At 32.4% G+C, this 21,075-nt stretch overlaps 1 protein-coding gene across 2 annotated transcripts; it reads left to right on the top strand.

Annotated features, from left to right (window-relative positions):
• The first annotated feature begins 4,235 nt into the window (after positions 1-4,235).
• Positions 4,236-20,453, top strand: LOC110020853 (thaumatin-like protein). Of its 2 annotated transcripts, XM_020719117.1 has the most exons (8): positions 4,236-4,391; positions 4,675-4,763; positions 6,797-7,017; positions 7,102-7,240; positions 7,330-7,446; positions 7,525-7,627; positions 18,852-19,147; positions 20,004-20,453. In XM_020719117.1, exons 3-8 carry the CDS (start codon positions 6,917-6,919, stop codon positions 20,421-20,423), a joined length of 1,176 nt encoding a protein of 391 aa, XP_020574776.1. In that variant the 5' UTR covers positions 4,236-4,391; positions 4,675-4,763; positions 6,797-6,916; the 3' UTR covers positions 20,424-20,453. The 2 variants fall into 2 exon arrangements, with proteins under 2 accessions (XP_020574776.1, XP_020574775.1); XM_020719116.1 differs by lacking the exon at positions 4,675-4,763.
• Positions 20,454-21,075: the final 622 nt, after the last annotated feature.

Here is a 21,075-nt window from a genome sequence, read left to right as displayed (position 1 = left end):
ATTATAATTATTTAATTTAAAAAAAAAATCATGAAATCTTGTCTAGGTGTTTCTCTGACCTTAGGAGACCTCTAATAACTTTTCCACAAAATACAAACTTTATTTTGGATAATTAAATAAATTAACCTTTGAAAACCCTATCTTCTAAATTTAAATAATTATCTAAATTGAATTAAAATTTTGAGAGGTCCACATGTTCTCCTTTAACAGTATAATTACCTCACGGATATGACACTTTAAACCCTCAAAGTAATTTGAGTTGTGTTTAATGAATTATGAGGTGAAGTGCCCAAAAGGGCAAAGTGGTAATTTTAGACTTTGGTGCCTTAATCAAAATTTAGGATTAACCAAGGTAAAATGGGTAATTTTGATCCTAATAAATATGTTTGAACGATTGAAACACAATGAGATTAAAAGGTAGAAACCCACTCACCACCTTTGCACAATGTCAACAAGATTATAAATCTCCTAGTTTTCATGACTTGGTAGTTAACTAAGATCAGATGATTCTTAAGTGACGGGCTTAAGTCGGAAAGATGGAAATTCACTTTTCTTAAGCCCAAAGTTGAGGATGGTCTAACTATTTGATAAGAATACATATCACTGAAATCAAAATTTTGATAATCATCATTTCAATTATCATGATTATTAAAGGATTAGAAGTGACCTAGGCTCGATGCCTAAACTCAATTGATCGGATTTAGAAGATAACATAATTGGGGATTAACATCTTTAAACACTACAATCCTGACCTTAATTGTGGGCACCACAATCTTAAATAACCTAAACTTCCCTTAGAAGCACTCACTCACATAACTCTTAAATGAAACATCAATTGATTAATCGAGTATTCTATCCTTGAGATAATTAAATTGCTAAGTTTTACTAAGCAATGGGGTAGTCACACTTCAAGCTCAGATGATTAATGGAATAATATGATAAGTCCAAAATGAACTCAGAATATTTCAACAGGTCTTCAAAGTGGTCTAAGTTCATGCCTCGAGCATTTTGAAATCTATTGGACATTCTGAAGAGCAAATTGGACTTGTCATATTTTGTTCTAAAATATCCACTAGGATCTACCAAGATTCAATAAAATCATAGCTTAGGGTTTGGTAGCTAAACCTTCATCTACTCTTGCAATTTACATTCCTTGCAACATTATATACATGCTTTGCAAGTACTGATCTTTCAGGTGGTGAAACGAGAAGACTCGCCAGGTACGCTTTTACATTTTACGGTACCGTCTTTTCTTGTACTTTTTGCATTGTACTTTTATACTTACAAAACTTCAATGTTAAACAATGATGTCACCCTGCATGAAAATCAAAACTATTATGGTAGCCATAAAACCAAAACTATAATCAACTAAGATAAAATTCACCACCACAACATTCAAAATGTAAAACAAACTCAAAATTTAATCACAAACATCACAAAACAACAATTGCAATTAAATTAAGACGTCTCTATCGAATGATCGGGAATCCCTTAGAGGAGGTAACCTACGGTTGCTAGCGAGACTTCCCACGATCTAAATGAATGTATGAAACTCATTGAGTTGAGTTTAGTAAATTAATTTGAACTAAGTGAATCTGATAGAAAATAGTGGTACCCGAACGAGGGAACCGTAAGATCCTAACCGGTGTCGCTCTAATCAACTTTAATATGCCTCGTAACATTTAAAGAACTCTAACCATAGGGACATCTAATTTTACATTATAATTTGACACATTAGAAAACTTAAATTTGTCAGGACGAGGAGCTTGGAGCTAGCATTGTGGGCAGCACTGCCATCTTCATCAGCAGGATGATATATAATAATATATCTTTCCTTAGAGAATTAAACAACAAGCCATAGAATTTTGAGGTTGTTTGCTTATGCAACATAAATCCTCACCCTATCTTTAGGCCTTTGTATAGCTCAGTTGTACAATATAAACCCTAACTCATCTTAGGTTTTCGAGGTTGTCGTTCATCACGACCTAAATCCTCACATCTTCCAGGTTATTTGTGTGATCGTTCTACACAAATGTAAGTCCTAAATAAATAAAATTGGCAAGGTGAAATATTTAAATAATTTTTTCCTCAAAATTGAAGCCAAACTATATGATAACTTGGGAAGTTACTGAGGTTCTCCTCCGGATCTATGACGTCTCCTAGTTTTACCTCCTTTGGACTTTATAACAAAATATTCTAAATTTGAATCATTCCTCTTTCACACCTCTCACCTCTTTGTCCAATCTTGAAAAGTCATATCATTTTGACCTCTTTGAAGATAATATTTTCTGATTTTTTATCGAGAGTTTTCTTAGGTGACTTCGGTTATCTAAGATGTAATTAACTATAAGGGTTTGCCTTTATAGGAAGTTTTTCCGAACTCAGCTTAATATAAATCTTATTTAATTCTTCATATTAAATAGGAGAACTTGTCAGCAAATAAAATAGTTTCGTAGGCTCACCCTCGAGTCTTGTGTTTTTCGGGATAGATACGGGATTTGAGATATAATGCTCTTTTATATTCTTCCGAGGCGGGCAACGGGATTCGGACGACCGACAGCTTCTAACGGACAACTCCTCTAACCAAAATAGTGTCGACCAATAACTTTCATGAACTGCTTTGTTTGTCAGCTTTAAATCATGTTGCCTTAGAGTGAACAAAGAAGAACCGATTAAACCATCCTCTATGGCCTTCATAACCCACTTGCGGTACTTTATGTGATGCGTTCATGTTATGCTACATATAGGTACATATAGGGTTGTAAATGATCTGAATCAAGCCAAATTGCAAGCTAATTTGAGTTCATTTACCAAAGTCATATATTCAAGTTCTATTTAAGCCTAATCAAAGCTTTTGTGATAGTGTCCATGCTTACTTTATTTAAATTCATATTTTTTTAGCTTTATTCATTTTATAACCAATCAACATTAAATGCGTAGCAAATTTAGAAATATAAAGAACTCTTATTGAGTCAAGTCTATTAAATTTTAACGAGTCAATCTTATCGAGCTTAAGAAAATAAGAATTTAATTTAACAAGTTGTAAATTTAATAAAAGTTCATTTGTTGTTTCTTTTTTGATATATAATTTTTAACGTTAGGTTTAAACAACCTCCCCGAAGCCATATCGGTTACAAACTTAGTATGTCAACTTAGTCCTTTCCAACTTATAAATAGTACTATTATAAAACATTCTAATGATTTGGGACTAGATGCCCCAAATAAAAGATGAAATTCAAATAATCATGAATGAGCTTTAATTGAGCTTCATATAAAGTGTTATAATGAGCCTTAATAATACTTTATATCAAGCTTTAATTGATAATATTCAAAAGCTTTAAAACAATTATGTTGGACAAGCATGTGAATTGAATCAATCAACAAGTTGTTGAAACTTTTTACTTGTTAAGAACCAAATTCTTATAAATATGTTCAAGCTTATTTGATTACTTAATTACATAATCTCAAACTAGTTGTTGTCATATTAAGCCATAAGTAATTTGTTGATCACTTAGTTCATTTATAACCATGGTTATATTCACCTCTAAAATAAAGTTCGATCTGACCATTAGTAATGCCTCCCTATGATCACCATAAATTATTACCAATCCCATAGTCCTTGGCCATATTTTATTACCAATACCAACAAACATGGTGACAACATAACCTTAGCTTTATCAAATGCCGAAGTGATTAAATTTTGAATAGTGGAAAAATGACGTCGAAACTATTTAAATTTTGAGTAAGATTTAGTTTAAATAGGATTTAATAAATCAAGTAAATCCATATTTATCAAATGCTTAAGTGATTAAATTTTGAATTTTGAAAATAGTTCAATATGTTAATAAGTAAATCCTGATAAATTCTGAGAAATTATTTGATAGTATTAGAAGGATTTAAAGGGATTTATCAGAGTAAACATCCAAAAATAAATATTAAATAACAAAAAATACAAATTATATCCAAAACATCAAAGTGCATATTTGCATTAATTAATAATTAATAATTTTTATAAACTAATTACTTGTTCAATAATAATTTAATATTAATCATTAATGAATTAATTGATTAATATTATATAAATTAAGATTTAAATAGAATTTCATTAAATAATTTAAAAGTTAAAAAAATCAATTATTAATTATTAATCAGGTAAATTAACTAAAATTTATTTAATAAAACTACATAAAATTAACTAAAATTTATTAATTAGGTTGCCCTCCCTACCTCGAGACCGGGCTTCGCTTAAAATTGTGAACGAACCTTCGTGATACAGTCCGCCATTAGAGCTAGCTGGGAAGCCAACCTCAGGATCGCGGCTTACAGAGAACACCAAAACTCCCACCTTTCTCATCCATCCACTCCGCTCCAACCAAAAACAATTGAGGAAGGTAAGCCTGTTCGCGCCATTCTTATTTTTCGCTCATCCCGCGTTTACTAAATCCGCCGATTCTTATCACGAATCGGCGTCATTTTGGGACTATCAGGAGCTCAGGATTTACGCAGGCGTCTTTTGCCGTTTGGCTGGATTCAGCTCAAATCCTGCTTAAAACCGGCTACCAATTTAGTAACAGTAGGATTTACGGAGTCCGGGATTTAAGATAAAAATGGAAGAGAAACGGGATTTAAAATTCTGTAGGATTGATGAAATTTGGGGTTTTTTCTGTTTGGCAGGATCTAGGTTAAATCCTCCTACTAAATTATTCAAATTGGAATGAATCTCTTACTGTCAAAAATACTAATGTCGAGGATACTGCTGCACGGTAGGTTACTGGATTGGCTCTATGTTGTCTTATTTAAATCATGGGTTAGTCTCTTTATTTTATTTTCTGTTAGTTGGCAGGTTGAGAAAATTGATCTTAGAAGATGCAGCTTTGCTGTTATGCATATTTTAGAAGAAAAAAGTATTCAGCAGAACATTGGTGGAGCTAACATATTTAAAACTTGCAATTTTATTCTAAATTGGCAAGAGGGAAAAATTTTAAAAATTAAAGGTTAACCAAAATATGTGAGATAAGAATGGTTATGGTTGCTTTGAGAGCATTGCAATGGAGGCGAATTTGTTGAAATTTGAAACTTAACTTCCTTGATTTAGAGGACTCTTGAAGGTTGGAAGTCAACTTTTGGTATAATTGAGGAAAACTCCTAAAGATTGGATTTTATCTCCTTAGACTACCAAAGATTACTTCTGAAAGTTGAAATTTGGATGCTATGCCTGCATAGGAGAACTCATCAAAGTTGGAAGCAGATTGGGGCTGTGAAGGAGTTGTGGCTGGAAGTCAACTACTTAGATTTAGTGAAGAACTTATGTTGATTGAAATTCAACTATTGGAATCGTTAAAGAGGAAACATGTATATTGCAAGTGAGTTTCTATGGTCCATAGGACTTATAGAGGTTGAAAATCTACTCTTGTTTCGCTGAGGAGGGCTTCTGAATTTTTTATTCCTAGGATGCATAGGAAGACTCCTTAAGAGGTAGAATCCCTTGCCAATCTTGCCCTTCCTCCCTCTCCTGCCTCAAATAACTGTGAAAGTTCTATTTAGAAATTTGGTGAGGGCTATTTAGCAATGGATTAGAATGAATTGATGCTCATCTATTTATTGAAATTTCTATGCAAATTTGTGGATATGAAACTGCAGCAACCTCTATGTGGTTTGTCAATGTCTGAGCTCAGGATCCCTTGTTGACCATTTGTATCAAGCCTTTGTTATGCTTCCAACATCTTCAATTAGCAATTGGAGTGGAGGACACGGAATGACAAAAGGGTGCAAATGATTCATGTGGCGCAAAAGAAATATAGTTGTTTCAATCTCATTGGCACAAAAATTCATAGTGACTACATTGCCTTATGTATACTAAGTGAAGATGGACACTTTTAGATTTGAATAAAAAAGCAGAACATTTTTTCATCTTTAGGGGAGCGTTCCAAAACAATAATACATGGTGAGGTTGGGCATGGTGGCTGCTATAATTTGGAGAAGATTTATGATTTCTTTAATATCCACAGGCAAATAGGGGAATACCAGTTACAACTAGTGTGGTTTATATGGGATCAAATTTCATGGCTTCAGGTTGCGGACTTCTTGAGTTTGAAGTCTTATGTGACTGAAAGGTTATGACAGTTACTATTTGTGGTTATTTTATGATAAGTGGTGGGTTTTATTAGTTTCATAATAGAAGTTGTTAGTTTTGTTGTTTTCACGATTAAGATTTCTATAACTTTTTTCAGTCCTTTTTTAAAATTTTATTAAAACAATACAAAGTAGTAGGGTTGTCAATTAGACTGGGTCAACTCTGGTATGGCCTAATTTAAATGAACCAAACATTATCAGCATGGGGCTAGCTAATTTTATTAAATATAAGGCTAAATTAAATTTAATGGTACTTATCGAGACAAGTTTGTTTAATGTAGCATTTCCCTGTGCTAGTTTTAGATCGTAGGTGCAATTCAAGTTTTATTAGATCAACACAATGGATGGATGGATGGAAACGAAGTTTCATTAGTTTACCTCAAATGGTTTATATTTCTGCATCTGTAACAACAATAATAGTTGTTCTGGTTCAGTTATAATATACTTCTTCACACATACCATGCTGGTTCTTTTTCAAATTATTTCATGTTTTCTCATTAGCTAACACTAATTGTCATCAAACTTGTCATTATTTAAGGCAATTCATAGTTTTTATACACTTGATTACCTTGCATGAATTCTCCTATATTCTGCTCTGCCCATCTGAGTGCAAAGTGGATCCTTAGTTTTCAAGTTTCTTAGCTCAAGTCTCCATTGTCTGTAGAGAAAGAAGACCTAATGCTGTGAACAACTTTCCAGTTGATTGAGATGAAAATGTGCTAGATTCATCTTCTTTAATTAGGAAAGTAGCTTGCATATCTACTAACAGTGCTCCAGCTACACAATGGCTTATGTGCGATGGTGTTGGCTTACATTCCTTCAAATCTTCATAATCATCTCTTTCTCTCTGCCTGATGCGGACTTATCTTTCACTCATATACAAGAGTAAGTATTTTGCTACAAGAAATATGTTATCTAAGAATCCTTCAAATAATTTCATTCATCATTCTCCTTTCTTGCAAATCTCAGAGTTGGTATCAAGGTCTTGAATGTTGCTCAGGAGCTTCAAAGAGAGACTCTTCCTTTAAAGATGGGTCAACGTTTTTACAAACTCAATGGTCTCAAAGAATCATCTTGGTATGAAGTCAAGATATCGTATCCCGCTTCTGTATGGCTTTTATCTCAAAATAGTTTATTTGACACAATTGTTTTATCATTCTAGTGGTTTTATTTTATATTTTTTATTTTTAATAACAGATACCTGCTAGTTTTTCCCTTGATTTGAAGAAAAATTTAGCTGAGCTGCAAATGAGAACAAGTAGAAGATTATTAAATACAGAAAAAATAATTTTCAAGTTTGACAGCAAGAAATTGGTTAGTCCTCCGAATTTAGATATTTATTATTGCCGAGTTACTATTTTAAATTCTCTTCATGCCTTTCTTTTGCTATAGAATTCCGGTGAGAATACGGCACTTGTTCTGGTAACTGTGGAACCTGCTGGTATTGTTGCGAAGCCAAACGTGCAGGAACAAGAACTTGTCTTGTTTAATATCAGTAAGTCCTATTTTTTTAAAGGAAGATGCCATAGCTATATGTTTCCCTTATCAGTTCTTATATTAATAGTTGCATTGATATTGTTGGTATGCACTCCTGCTGCCTACTTATTAAGAGAGAGTCTACTAAAATGCAGATGACGTGGAAAAATAATTATCATTGCTTTTCCATATATTTAGGTTTAAGCTTTATCATTTCCGAAAGAAGAATTCGAGTTAACTTATTCAGTATGGGACATATCATTATCATTGTAAAACCGACCAGTATACAAGTGACTAGCTAATTAATGATAGTTATTAGGTTGGGCTAACCCAAACTAAGACTAATATCGAAATATATAATTTTTGGCATGGCAAAGCCTCTTTCAAAGCAAAAGAAATTGCTTGAGCACTATACTATAGTTTAAAGGCTTTACTTGTAAAAAAATAATAATACACCCAATGCAAGAGCTTTCAATAGCTTTGGGTCCAGGGAGTGGCTATTCTATTCAAATTTAACGCTAGATTTATAGAATTTCTAATGCAGGGCTGTCAAGGTTACAGTTTTCGAATGCAGTCTATATAATGCATAGCATGAATACTTGAAAAAAAATTGAGAAATAAATCTTAGCCAATTAATGATTAGTAATTTATTTTCCTTAAATCTAAATATGTAATATTAGATTAGAACACCATGATAATGAAATGATTGAAATAATTTGATAATTTCAACAAAAAATTGAAAACATATGAAATCGACAAGCAAATTCATTTTAAGTATTACAAATTTAATTTGCAACATATCACTTTTGAGCAAAATTAGAAGCATTAAATAAGTCTATATCAAACAGTGAAATAAAACAATGAATGAAAATATATAATAAAAAAAAAGCCTTACCCAATTACAAGAAGAGGACTTTCTTATTCCCAAAAAGTAGATATTAATCCTTATACCACAGGTGGATGAATCACAAATTTAACTTTTAACCAGCAAACTAAACTTTTAAAGATAAATTGTTTTATTAAAAAAAAAAACCAAAGTTCATGCCTCAATACAATTATTTATAAACTCTTCATAACCAAACCAAGTGGATAAGATTGGTGTGGAATCAATTTCAATTTGAAGTTTAAGTTAATTAAAAAAAATTATACATTTAATTTTAAATTCCATAGTCAGCCAAACAACTGCAGCTCACATATTTTTTCTACCACCAGTCTCCATATGTCACCCATTAAGAACTGCATCCCATATGGCCGCTTATAAGAACCACAAAAGTTACTCATAGCCACTGAGAATTGGGAAGCACAGCCAATCACAACAAACAAGCTTTATAGGAATATGGAATCGCGGTTAAAACTAGCAAGATTTACAGGGTATCTTCTAAAGTCCTAATAATCAGCTAACATTTATTATATATAATTCTAAATCTCCACCACCCAAAAGAGGCCAATACATAACCATGTAAAGCCACCAACCAATGTGTGGAATAAGTCCAAAAACTATTGCCCAACCCTCAAAAACCGAGATAAATGATCACTGTCAAATAGAATTGCTGCAACTAACTGAACCCATATAATGTTGCATCAATTCAAGGCCAAATCCCTTGTGCCTTTAAATTATTGCAATCCACAATTTAAATTAATTTTCTTTAAATCAATATTGAAATTATGCCTATCATATGTACTTACTTAAGGTTAGGAAATACAAAACCAAAATTTTTCTACTATTATCACTCACATTCTACTAAATTCAAAAAAAAATTCAAAAAAAAAAAAATTAAAAGAAAAACAACTAATGAAGAGAAAAAATAAAATAGTCGGGCTGGAATAAATGCTTGATGCAATGCCACAGATGAGAATAAATGCAAAGATATTCATCACTTATGCTAAGCATAGGCAAATTTGACTGTAATGTATTTAGTATTTGATACTCATCAAGCAAAATTCAGATATAAATTTTGTGACCTTGCAAATTTATTCGTGAATCATTACAATCAGGTGTGTCTTCCCAATGAATATGAATGAATATGATATCTATAGAATCAACCAGCAACAATAGATATAATCTCATTATCTAAAATAGCTTTAGGAGCAAGCCACATAGAAGTATTTCATAGAGGATTGAATACAGATCATAAGGAAGTGGTGAAAAGAGCTTAATTCAATGATTTGATGATTGGCTTGCAAGGAAATTGGATTAAAACCATAATTTTTTGGAACTTTCAGTTTGTAGTTATTTGTATCAATGTGTTGCAAAAATTTAACCTTGTATTCAATTTTTTAAAGGTTCTAAATGGAGATTTTGATACACCATGACCTTATCTCCAGCTTGAAGTCAACATATCTCATGTCCACATCAACGAAGCTTAGAATTATCATAAAAGATTGTTAATTTTTTGTAAATGTCATCATGCCAGTAGTGCATATGTTACGTGAATGATTTCCAAAAGAGTTTGGCCTAGATTTTATAATGTCAACATGATCTATAAATTTTTGTGTTAATACCTTATGATAACCTATTGATAGATCAATTTTATATACATTCAGCGATAAACATAATCAACCACACCTAGATGAATGTTCTTTTATCTAACAACATAATGGATCTCTCAAGCTTCAAAATTTTTTAATCATTTGAGAACTAAGCATAAACAAACTAGTAGACATACAATAATTTAAACCTAGACGTGAAAGTGTTATAACGTGCATGCTTAAGACAACTAGATTAAAACACCACATAAACTATGATCTCATAAACTTGTGAAACACCAAAGTTACAAGGGCATATCTTTATTCAATATGAGATCTTGTAAGTTATGATATTCAATTTTAAGCACAAGTAAATTAATCTACCATACACGAATGCGTAAAACATGACATTAATCACCAAATAAACTTTCAAGCTAAGCAATTTAGTTTAATATGCAAGTAAAAAAATATAAGCTACAAGGATATGATGTAATAAATTTTTATTTTGTTTTACATTTAATTTAAATACATCCATGCCGATTCTCTTCAGGAATTATGACTCCACTAACTGGTTTACTACTGCAAGTTCAAGCTCATTCACTTAGCAAGTAGGTAGATAAATCTTTACAACCTGAATAATTCTATCCAAAAATTAAATATGAGGTTTGAATATGAAAGCCCAAGTTCTCTTGAACTTTGATAATGAATAAGGGATCATTTTTTTTACTTTGCATTAGATTGATTATATACTTTAAAAATCAATTAGAAAAGCCTAGGGTTAAAAAAGAGAGATATTACCAAGGTGAAGCTTCTGAAGTTTGGAATGTTTGGATGAACACTTCGCAAAAATTTTACAATGAAAAATTCACAAATTTATTAGCTTTTTCTTTTCATTTGACCGGCTGCGAATAAATATTAAAATAACCTTTAGATAGCATTTAAATTAATTTAAAAATTTCTCAAAACCAGTTTCCGATGCTCACCAAAAGATCTCCAAATGCTAGTTAAACTTGCTAGATGGGGGCTTTACAATGACCCTCAAAATGTTTAATGACTAGTCATTAATTAGCGATGACTTATTTGTGTTTATTGACAACCATTAAGTTGCTAAGAAGCCTGATAAAGTTTATAAGTCATATATCAATTGAAATTATAATTTATTTATATAACATGTTTTATTTGAAGTTTTATTATGTTGAAAATATATTATAATTAATTTATTAAAATAATCTTTTTTCTTTATTCTAAATTTTATTTTGAATAAACCTAATCAATTTTATTTTATTTTTAATTTTTTTCATTTCATTTGATACCATTGACAAATATCAACTCAATCAATTTACAATATATAACTCTAAGATTCACACCATGCTATATTGATATTGGAATTTCAACTTGCCAACTTCCAAACTACACCATGCTAAATTACATTGGATTTTCAATTTGCCAACTCTCAAAAAAAAAAAAAAACCTCCCCAACTAATTTAGTGGACTCCTTCATTATCTTCATGGTTACTACTATTTTCAATTTCTTAGAGAAGTACTCAATAAATAACGCCCGTAATATTTGTTATTAGCAAATTTCTACCACCACCTAATTGTTACCTTTTTGATGTTTTTTTTTCTGCTGCCATGAAATTTTTTTCATATTTTATTTGTATGCCATTTTATAATTCATGCACTTGATACTTGTAATTTTCAAAATTTTCCAGTTTGTGAGGAGCTATTTATTGGAATCCCACATAGAGCTTGGTGGGTTGGTATTGCGGCTCTGCTGTGTTTGTTATTGGCTGCGGCAATTCCATATTTTCTCCCATTGCATCTATTATCAAGAATTCAAGATACGCAATCAGCAATAAAGGATTCATGATTTGCAAGAAAGCCCTCATAAATCAGCATTATTTTATGAATACATGATAACTTTACACAAATTCATAAATACATTAATATATAAATAAAAGGAAATCATTAAAGGCACTTGTTTTAACTTATATTTATTTGGGAAATTTGCATACATACTACACACCTCTTTTGTATTTATATATCAAACACCTTAAATTTGTATTTACATTTATAATACTTAGGCGTCTTAAATCTGTGCATGAAAAGGTGTATTTCACTTTTAAAAGGTAAGTAATAATGAAGTTTTTGATGTGATATTAAAGACTTCAGTGTTATGTATGTAAATATGAAAGATAGGTGTTAGAGATATGTAAATACATAAGAATTGTGTGATATGCATGTAAATTGCCCAATTTACTGCTAGCCTTGTTATTGTAAAGTAATGCTTTACTAGTTAGGTTTGGTACTTATCCTTCCAACATTTCCTTCTAAAAGAAAATTTGAAATTCTCTAAGTTTTTGCAAATTAGTTTCATCATATATCTGTCTATGTCAGGGATTTTTTTTCATTCATTCACATGTCACCATCTTGATCAGATTTTCGGTCGAATTTGTTGCTGTATCAAGCAATCATAATATCTACATGTGTTTTTAAGACCTCCAACTGCCACTAATCTATTAGTAAATCCATGCTGGTGTTATTTGTATCTGTTATCCTAGGTTAAAGGAGGTGTATATGCTCATGTAAGCAAGCAAAATGTGTACATGTGGCATCTCAATCAGAATTGATTTGTAACATAGCACATAATGAAACTTTCCGCTTGCAATTGTGTATAATGGTGCATCCCATCTAACTATGTAAATTCTTGTGTGCTTTTCTTTCATAAGCTTTATTTATTTCTTTTTATCTCATTATGTTATGACTCACGAGTGTACATTTTACTATAGCATTTGGAATTTGAGTTGGACCTTTGAGGTTTTATGGAATATGTGCAATGACATGTAAATTTTGGGAAAGTGAAGATCAATAAGTTTGATGACAAAGACTTGGAGTATTAGAAAATGAAGACCAAGTACTACTTATAACTGAGAATGTTATATCTATTTTTCTTGGATTTAAGTCCAACTTCGATGAGCCAAGAAGATTGTGATCATTGAGCTCACGACAATAGGAATTACACGATTTTCACTAATGAAGAATGTTACCTTCAATATAATTTATTAGAAGGCTATAACTTGCATTATGAAGACTCTATTAGAAATTTATGAGAAATCTCTACTGTTAAGTAATGTATATCTAATGTGAAAGTTTTTTAATCCTAGGATGACAGAAGGTGCTTTCCCGACTTTGCATATCAATGATTTTAATTTGATGACGAGTCCATTAAGCTCGATGGGTGTCAGCAACGACAATAAAAGTTTTTGCACCTAGCATGTTATCAAACTTTGTCATAAAGCTGAACTAGAACTGTGACAGCAATCAACTCCTTATGCAAATCCATTAACTAAAGCAACAATGGTGGTTGATCCAAATCTTAACTATTGATATGTTTGCTTAATGCATGAGGTGCTAGGCGCCAACCTACACACTAAAAATTTAACATTACAAAGGTGTGTGCTATGGTGGTGCTTAACACCTTATAACAAGGTTCTCACTTAGATGCGACTTAATGCCAGTGCTCACTTGGGAAGTGTTGACTTAGCTACGCCTAAACTCATTCTTCTTGATTGCCTAGGCAAGTGCTCAACCAACCTTTGATAACAGTAAGCTTAATAGAGGAGCCCATAAAGATGTTGTAATGGTGTGTGCGGCCAAGTGGCTTGATTGGCCGCATGAAAAGGGACTACGCATACATATAGTCGCAATCAGAGCTCGCTGGGAAGGCCCCGATGCCAAGGATTGCGGCTTACCGAGACAAAAACTCCATTTTTTGCCTCCTCCCGAGCCATCTTTGCGTACATCGCGATCAGAGCTCTGACGGGATCACAACCTACATCAGGGCAGCATTGCTGCCTCAGGTGGTGGGATCAGGCGCGTCCTAATCATGATCCGAGAAGTTAGCAATCAAATTGGGGATCATGTGTGCCTGTGCCCTAGTGTCCAAACCTCTCGTAATATGGGAAACCTACGACTGAATTGTGGCACTCCTATTGAGATTCAAGCTAGCTAGAGAGCTTATGGTTGTGAGGTACAAAGTTCTGTCTTTTGTGATCTAAGACTTTTGGGAATAATGGTGGCCAAGAAAATAGATAATTTGGAGAAGAAATGGGAGGAAGAAATGAACCAACTTAAATATGAAATAAAGGAGAAGTTCTCGACCATCAATAAAAATTTGTCATCCATGGAAAACTGATTTGAGCGTTTGGAGGAGATGATGAGGAGACTTATCGAGATGTGATCCAAGAGCCCGCCAGCAGTTTTATCTGCAAACCCTAACCAAGTGTTGACTGGAGATTCATTGGCTAAATCAAAAGAAAAGGAGATCGTACGAGAGGAACACGATGAGGAAAGCATCCGCCATCAAGAATCTCCTCACAGGGCTTCGATGAGGGGGTGGATTATAAATAGCCAAGCGAGCCGGTTGGGCCTAAACATGGATAAGGGACTATGCAAGGGGCATGGAGAGGCACGAAGAAGAAAAGAGAGAAGCCGGGATGGAGTACGACTGTAATTGAATGACCCTCGTACATGGGGGAAAGAAGTGGAGGGAGAGGAATTTGGGGTAGAGATGCTAGTGTTAGGAAGTTGAAGATGTCGATCTTCGAGGAGAAGACACACATTGATGGGTGTACCGGGTGGAACGATGTTTTGTGGTGAATGAGCTAAATGGGGATTATAAACTAATGACAACAGTGTTATGTTCTAAGGGGAAAGCTCTAGCATGGTTTCGGCCGAGGGAGGTTGGATACCTAATCCTCTTGTGGGAAGACTTTAAGGATTGCTTATTCGAATGTTTCTGAGCCAATTGGGAAGGGGACTTACACAAGAAATTCCTTACATTGACTCGGGAAGGGACTGTCATGGAGTATAGAAAGATATTCGAGCTACTGTCGGGTTGGCTAAGGGGGATTTCTGAAGCATTATAGGAGAGAAATTTCGTGAAGGGTCTAAAGCCTGACATACACACGCAACACTCCAACTGTTGAGACTGTGGGGATTGAGGGAGACGATGAAGCTAACCCAAATGGTGGAGGACAAGTACAAGATGGAGATGACCGACAGAAGCAGCACCATGGGAAAATTACACAAGAGTACCTCGATGATCATGACATCGATGACCCATTCAACATCATGTCAAAGGGAGGCGCGGAAGGAGAAGAATATGGAGGACCGTCCAAGGGTCAACTTCAAGTGCCTTACAAAAATAGGGATTCGGGAGAAACGGGCAAAAGAGTTATGCTTTTTGCATGATGAAAAGTTTGTCTCAGTGCACTATTACGAGGATCGGACATTACAGGTTCTCACAGTATATGACGAGGAGGCAGGGGAGCTTGATCCAACAATAATTTCCTTTTATCCATTTTGAGGACACGGTGCTTTTTTGGGAGGAAAGTTTTGCTATGTCGGTGCTCAGCCTAAGAGTAATTTTGTCTTTTATGCGCCTAAGGGCAATTTAGTCCTTTTGTCATTTATTATTGTTTAGTATAAATAGGGCTACTATGTTTTGGACTATGGTTATGCATGAGATTGTTATTGAGAGTCTTAGGTTTAGAGTTTGGGAGAAATTTCATCTCTCTCAAATTGGATGAACTCGAGAGATCGTCTACCTCTCAAAAGAATTATTTTGCCTGAGTATCTGTGTCAATCGTGTCAATTTTTGCATCGGATTGTATAAGAAGCCCTCCAAAGGAGCTTTTCTATTATATGTTTTGGTGAATTTTGTCATTGAAATATTGAATGGAATTTGTAGCTGACTGTACGTTTTCTTACTTGAAATTGCATTTTTCATATTGTGCTGTTGAATTTGTTCATTCAAACACTGAATGCCGTTACCAGATGTGCATATGAATTGATAAATGGATGTGATTGCTTGCCGAATTCCCTCTTATTATAAAGCTTTTCTAATACATGAGCATACAAACCACAACATTCTTATGTATTTGCACATCGAACACCTAAGCTTTCATGTTTACATAAATAACACTCAAATCTGTAATATCACCAAAAAAATTCACTATTCTTGCCTTTTAGATGTGAAGTACACCTTTTTCATGGCTAGTTTCTTAACACCAAAGTGTTATAAATGTAAAATAAACATGCCAAAATATAAGAATTGTTTGAATTTATGTAAATTTCCCGTGCAGATCAAGTTCCAATTAGGGCTGTCAAAAAATCTTGTTGTTCATGAACAGCTCGTCTTCAGCTCATTAAGTTGCTTGTGTTCGGCTCGTCCATTAAGTAAACGAGTCGAACACGAACAAGTTCTTAAATCTCGAATTATGAAAGAGCCGAACATGAATAACTCTTTGTTCGCTCGTGTCAGGCTCGTTTTTAGCTCGAAATAAAAAATATATATATCTTTGTGTGTGTGTGTGTGTGTGTGTATCTAAGTTTAATTAGTAACAGCTCGTGTGGTAATGTGGTTATGTGTATTTTTTTATATATATTTGATTCAGGTTTGAATTTAACACACTACATTTTTTTTTTTTTTTTCAATTTGATTTAACGAGTCAATTTCAAGCCGAACATGAACATAAATATTTAAATTGAGCCGAACACAAAAAACATTGTTCATCAGTTGATTTCAAACACGAACAATTTTGAACTAGCCGACCATGAGCCAAGCCCTCATTTTTGGCCTTAGTTCCAACATAGCTCCTTTAAAGCACTGATAGAGGCCAGAAGTTTAAATTATGTTATTTGCACTGCAAATTGTCATACCATGCCTTGCAATTAGTAGAGAATTTGTCTTGAAATTTGAAAAATAATGTATTTGTTATATAAATGAAAGAATAAAATTAAAATGGACATAAGAGGATGGCAGTTTTGTAAATAACAATATTTTGAATGTATTGCATTTAAATACCATTTATTTCTTGCTTAATTGAAGACTACGCAACGAAAATTTAAATTATAATTTTCAATTAGTACTCTACAAATTTACATTTATAACACCAAAAAATTTGATATTTACATTTAAATTTGCTGTCATAAATACATAAATAAATGTATGAAAATATGTGTGATTCTTACAAAAGTTAGCAATGGCTGTATTTTTTATGTAATATTAAAGATTTTATTTGGGTGTTATGCATGCTAATTTTATCCTGAAATGCAGCCCGCGGGTCGATCGCGGGGTTCAACCCACGGCCTGTGTTTAGTGTAAAAATAGAACCGTGTTTTCGGATAAATAGGTAAAACGCGCGATCCAAACGGTACCGCGGCGTTTTCAAAAACGCCCCTGCACTTTTAAGCTGCCCCGAATGGGTCCTAAGTGTTAGATATGTAAATGCAGATGATTTGTGTGGTATGTATAAAAATAATCATTTATAAAATTAAAATAGTTGATTGCGATTAAATATTTTTTGTTTTATTTATCAAATCAATATATTTGCATAAAAACAATAAAAGAAATAATATTTTTCTTGTATTTTTTTATATAAAAAGTAATAAATATTACCTTCCACTTTTATCTATCTCTGCAAGCAAAGAATCAAAACAATAATATCATAATCACTTGAAGTATAATGCAAGAATGAGTGGCTTATATTAGCATGCAAGCAAGCTTTCTACTCAAATAGCTTTGGCAACAAGAGCAAATAATGGCATTCTAGCTATTATATAAAAGCTAAGGCCTTTGCCTTCCCATCCTTCTTCACCCCACTATTAAAACACAACCAAGGATGGGCTCATCCTCCTCTATTGGCCTCCATTTTTTCATGCTCTCCCTTTTACTCGGTCTCTCTCTCTTCCTCTCTTCATTTTGTCTATGTTTTTCTACAATACAACTTATGATGTCATTCATGTCAATTGCCTTAGTTAGTGGCAAGGTGTATTTCATTATGTTATAAGCAAGAAATTTGGGGGTTGTTTTGTATGGTGTAGAATTAGAGGGTAGGTCCATGAGTGGATAAATTGATTCTAATGATATGGAGGTTACGAGCCATGAAAAATACCATATTCTATTATAGAGTAAGTCTTTAAGTATGATAAAATCATGCATGCAAATAAAAAACATATTTTTTAAAAAAAAAAAATTGGCTTTGTTTTCATTGATTTTATATGTGAAGATGATGTGATTAAAGCGGGGAGCTTTTTAAAGAGATTTGTAAGGCTTAGTCAACATTAGTATTTCGCTTCATTCAATCAAATGATAAATTCAACTTTATATTCATTATCCTATAATATGTATTTTCTAATATCAAACAATAGCATGAAACTTGAAGACAACTAATGATCAATATCTTTTAGGTTCCTTAGTTAATGGGCATTTGCATTGTATATATTTTTTTTCTAATTTATTATATCTAATTTGAAAATTTTGAATTATTTTTGCAAAATTATTTGTTATTTAAGATTGTTGGTATATGCAATTAGTATGTAGCTTTTCTTCAATGATATGCTTTGTGTATTGAGGATGGAGGCCATATGTTTTAGTCTATTTTTTGTATTGTTTTATGTTGAATATTATTATGCGCTTTACATGAAATTAAATATGCATTTAAATTTGTGCTTTCTTTTTCTATGGTTGATCTTATGCTCTACTTATTTATAAATAACTATATGCTACATTTTCAATTAATAACATATTTTTTACAGACTTTTATCTTTAGAAAAAGGCATTTGACATTTGAGGCATACATTAACTTTTCACCTTGATTGTCTCACCAACTCACACAACCCTTATAAATTAATCAAATTGCACTATATAACTATTTAACATATTTACTCATATTATTCTCATTAGGTGCATTTTTTATGTCATGTCATCATAGGTTATCTTGTCAAGGGACAAAATGTATCATTTTATATTAGAAATGATTGCCCATTTGAGATATGGCCAGCAATTGCTCCAAATGTTGGCCATCCTGTTCTTGCTAATGGTGGATTTTTGCTATCTTCGGGAAAGACTAAGAGGATCCAAGCTCCTCCCCAATGGAATGGGCGCTTTTGGGCAAGAACTGATTGTGACTTCTCATCAAATTTAAACCCTTCTTGTCAAACTGGTGATTGTCAAGGTTTGTTATTTTGCAATGGAACAATAGGCTTACCTCCCGCCACACTTGTAGAGGTAATTAGTTTGTTTTTTAAATAATTAAGTAATATATTCTTCTATTTAGGCTTCCCTTGGTATAATTATAGTAATTTTATGTCTTTTGTGTTATTCTATAAATTATAATTACTCTTCTGCACACACATAAAAAAATCTTATAACTACTTTACCATTGAACCAAACAATATTTTTTAGGAAAATTTATATGCATACCACACAATTTTTATGCATTTAGATATCTGACACATAAAGTTTGATATTTGCAGTTATAACATCTTGGTATTAAAAACATATGCATGAAAAAAGTATATTTCACTTTAAGAAGTTAATGATAGTGGTATTTTTTTATATTATGTCAAATATTTTAGTGTGAAATATTTGAATATAATAATTTAGGTGTTAGAATTGTCAATATATAAAAATTGTGTGGTATGTATGTTAATGCTTCTATTTTTAATATTTGTTATTATGATCCATTTTTAAAAAGTTAAATATTAATTCATTTTATGAATGTTAACATAAACTTTTTTGCATTTGTTAACCAACATCAATCTCAATCTCTTATATTAAGATTTGGGATTAATAATGATTGATAAAGTTCATTCTGAATATGAAGTATTTGACTATAATGATGACATCTCATTTATAGGTATTAGCAAGGCCTAGAAAATTTAATTCATGAATTGTAATGAAAATTCAATATTTGATTATTACCTAATTAAAATCTTAACCTTTCAAATTTATGGGTAGGTTTGTCGATGTTGGTTTTGTAAATAAGTGAAACATAACGAGTCATAAAGCTACTCTCAAACAATAGAGATAAGACCGATAATGATGAAGTCTCTTTTCTCATATATGTGTTTGGCTTGTGTAGGTTTCGATTCAAGAAGAAACTTCCAAACCTAGCTTTTATGATGTGAGTCTTGTTGATGGCTACAACTTGCCTGTGTCAGTATCTGCAAGGCCAACAAACCCTAATTGCTTAATACAAGGTTGCAAAAGAAGTGTTAATGATGTGTGCCCTGAAGAGCTTCAAATTTTAGATCAAAAAAGAGATGTCATTGCATGCAAGAGTGCATGCTTGGCTTTCAATCAAGACATTTTTTGTTGTAGAGGTTCATATCAAAGCCCTGAAAAATGCAAGCCTAGTATGTACTCTAAGTTGTTCAAGGATGCATGTCCTTCTTATTTCAGTTATGCTTACGATACGCCAACACCACTTATGAGTTGTTCTTCAAAAGTGTATGTTATCACTTTCTGCCCCTCTAAATGGAGAAATCTTGAATCTGTGTAATAATACTAAACATATATAAAATAAATATGATTTCATCTCATCATTTTTTATCTCATGAACAAAAGATAGCCATTGATTTTGTTAATCAGATGTACAAGAAAGGATTTTGATTGATGATTTCAATAAAACTTATGCATGCAATATATATCTCATCGAGATACTTCAAGCACATGAAAGTAGGGTTTTTTATTAGTAAATTGTATTGATTTATCAATTTTTAAAAGCTGCGCATGAGCAGCATATCAAAAGTATTTAAACAAAAAAGAACGAGTGAAAGAAAAATTATCATAAAAGGCTAAATTAATCATATCCCACTACATCAAAGCATTTATTTTCATAGTAAAAATTCTTTTAAAATATCATATTAATCAAACTATTGATTAACTAATTGAGTTCTTCATATAGGCCTTAGTTATGTTGTAAGAAATTAGTAATTTAAGAATTGATAGGCATTGCCATTTCTTATAAAAGTGTATTGGACTCCACAAACTTTCAAGTAACCACAATTTTATACCACTCAATAAAGATACACTGGTTTGATCTATAAAAAATAAGTCTAACAACACATTATCATAAAATTATTAGCGGGTCTTCGTAACATTTTATGATGAGGTACTATTAATGTTGACATTGGCAATATTAATTTATGAAT

Source organism: Phalaenopsis equestris, unplaced genomic scaffold (genome assembly GCF_001263595.1).
Source record: "Phalaenopsis equestris unplaced genomic scaffold, ASM126359v1 Scaffold000107, whole genome shotgun sequence".
NCBI lineage: Eukaryota > Viridiplantae > Streptophyta > Magnoliopsida > Asparagales > Orchidaceae > Phalaenopsis > Phalaenopsis equestris.
This window is presented reverse-complemented; position numbering and strand designations above follow the sequence as displayed.

Coding starts and splice junctions, on each gene's coding strand:
- LOC110020853 (XM_020719116.1), top strand. CDS start 6,917: ATGGCTTATGTGCGATGGTGTTGGCTTACATTCCTTCAAATCTTCATA. Junction 7,241..7,329: donor AGATATCGTATCCCGCTTCT/GTATGGCTTTTA, acceptor TTTTAATAACAG/ATACCTGCTAGTTTTTCCCT. Junction 7,447..7,524: donor AGTTTGACAGCAAGAAATTG/GTTAGTCCTCCG, acceptor CTTTTGCTATAG/AATTCCGGTGAGAATACGGC.